This window comes from Acanthisitta chloris, unplaced genomic scaffold (genome assembly GCF_000695815.1).
Source record: "Acanthisitta chloris isolate BGI_N310 unplaced genomic scaffold, ASM69581v1 scaffold32874, whole genome shotgun sequence".
In the NCBI taxonomy this organism is placed as follows: domain Eukaryota; kingdom Metazoa; phylum Chordata; class Aves; order Passeriformes; family Acanthisittidae; genus Acanthisitta; species Acanthisitta chloris.
Genome location: NW_008671566.1, coordinates 1,817 through 5,789, shown reverse-complemented (window position 1 = coordinate 5,789; position 3,973 = coordinate 1,817). Strand labels below are relative to the sequence as shown.

The 3,973-nt window shown below is 54.6% G+C and overlaps 1 protein-coding gene across 1 annotated transcript in view; it reads right to left on the bottom strand.

The window, feature by feature from the left end:
* Positions 1-775: 775 nt before the first annotated feature.
* LOC103801726 (glutamine synthetase) overlaps positions 776-3,973 on the bottom strand; it is a 4,958-nt gene continuing 1,760 nt past the window's right edge. Inside the window, exons 3-5 of the mRNA XM_009074150.1 lie at positions 2,990-3,136; positions 2,017-2,144; positions 776-979 (exon numbers count right to left, since the gene is read on the bottom strand). Coding sequence (XP_009072398.1) covers positions 776-979; positions 2,017-2,144; positions 2,990-3,136 — 479 coding nt within the window. The remainder of the gene's footprint in view (positions 980-2,016; positions 2,145-2,989; positions 3,137-3,973) is intronic.

Below are 3,973 nucleotides of genomic sequence, written 5' to 3'. Positions count from 1 at the left end.
TATCCCTCCTGAACTGAGGCACCCAGATGGGGTTGGGTTGGTCAGAAGGTCCATTTGGAGGATGTTCTCCTGGCCAAAAAGGCTGTCACCCCCTCCTTCTGTGCAGGGACACTCTCATGACCAACCTCTTTTAAAATGATGAATTGGTACAGCCCCAACCCCACCTGGTGCAGCCACCCAGGTAGAGAGACAGATGCTACCACATGGCCAAGGACATATGCCCATAAGCTGAGACAGGGGAGATTCAGATCAGATGTTAGGAAAAATGTTGTCACTGTTAGGGTGTTCAGGCACTGGAATATGCTCCCCAGGGAGGTGGTGGAGTCATCATCCCTAGAAGTGTAATGGATTCAAATTGATGGAGGAGAAAGTTAAGCTGAATATTGGGAAGAAGTTTTCCCTGTGAGGGTGGTGAGACACTGTCCCAGGTTGCCCAGGGAGGCTGTGGCTGCCCCCACCCTGGAGGGGTTCAGAGCCAGGTTGGCTAAAGCCTTGAGCAACCTGCTCTGGTGGGAGGTGTCCCTGCCCAGGGCAGGGGGTTGGGGCTGGGTGATCTCTAAGCTCCATTCCAACCCCTAAAATTCTATGAATTCTATGATTCTAGGAAGTGTTTAAGAGATGTCTGTCTGGACCTGGTGCTGGAGGATATGGTTTAGGAGTTAGGTACAGCAGTGACAGGTTAATGGTTGGACTTGATCTTAAAGGTCTCTTCCAACCTTGATGGTTCTATGATACCCTCAACCTCCCAGGTACACAGCAGGGAAGCCCCCAGGACTCACTTGAGACCTCCTTCTCTCCGCATCTCCTCGGTGCTGTAGTTGGTGTGACACCCGGCACCATTCCAGTTGCCTGTCATAGGTTTGGGGTCCAGTGTAGCCACAACCCCAAAGTCCTCACAGACACGGTGGAGGATGAACCGAGCCATCCAGAGGTGATCCCCCATCTCAATGCCTTCACATGGGCCCACCTGGAATTCCCACTGGAAGGGGAGAGCAGAGGCACTGGTAAGGATGGGCAGGTTGGTGCCTCCCTGGCCACCACATCCCTGTCAGCCCATGAGGACTGTCAGCCTGGGCTCCAGCTGAATGTCACCCCTTGGGAATCACCAACAAGGATGGGGAACATCAAGCTAAGCACAGGACAGTTTTGGCATGCAAAACGGTGGGAATAAACCACTCATGACTAAATAGATCAGAGGGTTTTAAATCAAAACAGAGGTAAATAAGCACCATGCCTGACTGAGGCTGGTCCTGGTGTGCAGGATCCCACACTGCAAACAGGGCAGGGGACCGACCAGGAGCCCATCAGCCCTTCCAGGGGCTGCTCCCTGCCTGGCTGGAGCCAGGGTTGCACCACCCACAGTGACTAAGCAGAGGGTGATGTATTTACAGCTGATGGCATGGCCTGGGCCTGAGCCCAGGATACAGAAAGCAGCCAAGAAGGACCCTAAAGAAGCCAGGGCAAACAGCAGGGGGATTAGAAGTCCTGTCTCAGCCCCCTGCAGATAATTCCCTGCTTATCGCTGCCACATCAGCAGCAGGAGCCAGCGATTCAGTCAGTCAGTCTGGTCACCTGCCTAATGCAATCAGGGACTCCCTGCTAACTCCTAAATAAACCCAAATCCCCCTCAACCGTTCCCCAAGGCCACACTCCCACCCAAGCTTCCTGGTGCCCAGGCAGCAGGACTCAGACACCCATCACTCCACATGGTGCTCCTGCAACCCATCCCAGCTCCTGCTGTCCCCTCCATCCCTGCTCTGCAGGGGAGGAAAGCACAGGGCAGCTCCCAGCTCTGCACTGGATGCCAGAGCTCAGGCTGAGCTCTGCAAGGAGCTTGGGGTGAGTTAGGAGAAAATTGAACGGACGTTTTCATCCTAGCAGTGCAACTGCTCCCATCTAGACAAAAGTGATGGGGGGAGGCACTGGATTTGGCATTCCACAAAAGCTGGGAGTTGCTGGGTTATTCCAGCCTCATGATAGATAACTCATATCCATCTGAGCTGTGCATACACATACCTGGGAGGGCATCACCTCTGCATTGGTGCCACAGATCTTCACCCCCGCGTACAGACATGCCTTGTAGTGGGACTCCACGATATCGCGCCCATACACCTTATCTGCTCCAACCCCACAGTAATAGGGGCCTGGAAAGGAACAAGGAGTCACCACCTCAGAAAAGCTTTTGGGAGCAACAACAGCATTGCAGCACAATCCTACACTTCCAGGTACCTGCTGCCATGGGCAGAGGATTTATGGGGATTAAAATGGTGTTGCTCTCCAAGAGGCACTGAGTCACCAACCCCTACTCCAGGACCAGCAGCAGGAGCAGTTCATCTGTGCAATCTCATCCTTATCTAGGCAGGTAAACAGGACTTGTAATGCATCACCCAGGAGGTGGTCAGGAGATAAGGAAAGCGCAGCTTGATCTGCCCCGCGGCACCTCACTGACCCTCTGAGCACATCAAGTGTCCGAGATTGTTCTGACAACAGCCAACAATGTTCATGGCTAGGAAGTTCAGCTCGCCAGGGTTTGATATACAGCTCTTCCTTATTCAAGCAGGTCAGGCAAAGATCATCTGCCCACCTGGGGGAAGGGAGATGTTGCAAGCAGCCAGTTCCCACAAAAGGCTGATTAAGTCAGGTTGGGAAACCACTGGCCCTCTCCCAGGAGGCTCTCGCACTGCTGCAGGAGGGCACCATGTGCCATGCCAAGCCCTTTCCCCAGCAGCCACGGGGAGGAGGTTCTTCCAGCCCAGTTCTCCAGCCCTTGCCAAACAAGTTGTACAGCTGAGCTGTTTGTGCAAGCAGGGTCCGGCGGGAGCGGCACGGCCGGCGGCTCACGTGAGCCACGGGGCACCAGGTGCTCTCAGCAAACAGCTCCTAACCTCACCCCTGCCCATTGTCAGCTGCAATGGGGATGGGATGCCTGCTGCCAGGCAGGGAGGAGCTGAGGGGAGCGTCCAGGTCGGGGCAGGGAGGGAGCACTTACCCTGCGGGCCGGGGAAGCCGTTGTCGGGCCAGCCATAGGGGTGGCCATTGATGCCCAGCAGTGTGTACTCCTGCTCCATCCCAAACCAGGGGTGGCTGTCCTTCACCAAGTCCATGACCTTCTTGCACGTGTGTCTCAGGTTTGTCTCTGGGAGCAGAGAGGCTTGAGTTAGACCCATGCTGTGGGTAGGTGTCCACCACGCTCTGCTCCATCCCTCTCAGAGACTGAAGCTCCACCACTGCCAAGTGCTTCCCACAGAAGCCTTAAGGAAACCTGTGAGTGAATTCCCCTTCCTGCTCACCAATTTCCTCCTTGCAGTTACTCCATCACCAGAGCATCAGGCCACAGGCCAAGAGGGTTTAATTAGCCTGTTACCCAAACCACCTCTGATGGTCCACAAACATCCTCCCCTTACACACAGAGACCAGGAGCTATACCCCAGCCCTGTCCTACAGGCATCTGGCAGACCTGGGAACAGGGACTATAGATATTCCATCAGTCCTTCACCCTCATCCTCTTTCCACCAGCCTCAGCTTAATTATCCTTATCTTTCTGCAGCTCCATGGTTTTGGTTAGCATCCAGGGTGGCTGGCTCTGCTTTGGCCCTTCAGGGTGCTGAGGGCAACTGGGGCTTTGCCAGGAAGACACAGCAGATATCAGAGAGCCATCCTGACACGGGAGAACATTCCAGGCAAGGGGAATGTGAGCTTGGACCAAGACAACAGTGGGGGAAAACAAGGCTGAAAAGTGCTGTCACAGGGACAGGACAGGCAGCCTCCAGGCTGCAAATCCTGCCTTAACTTGCAATAAAAGCCCCAGAGCAGCTACAACATAATCCAGAGTGTGCGTGTATATACACCACTGCTGGAGGGAAGCAGTGGCATCTCTCTTGCACTGATGGGAGGAAGGGGAAAGGCAATTTCTCCCTTGCCCCAAGCCCACGCAGCCCAAAACATCAACGGAAAACCACCACTTTTGGGGCTG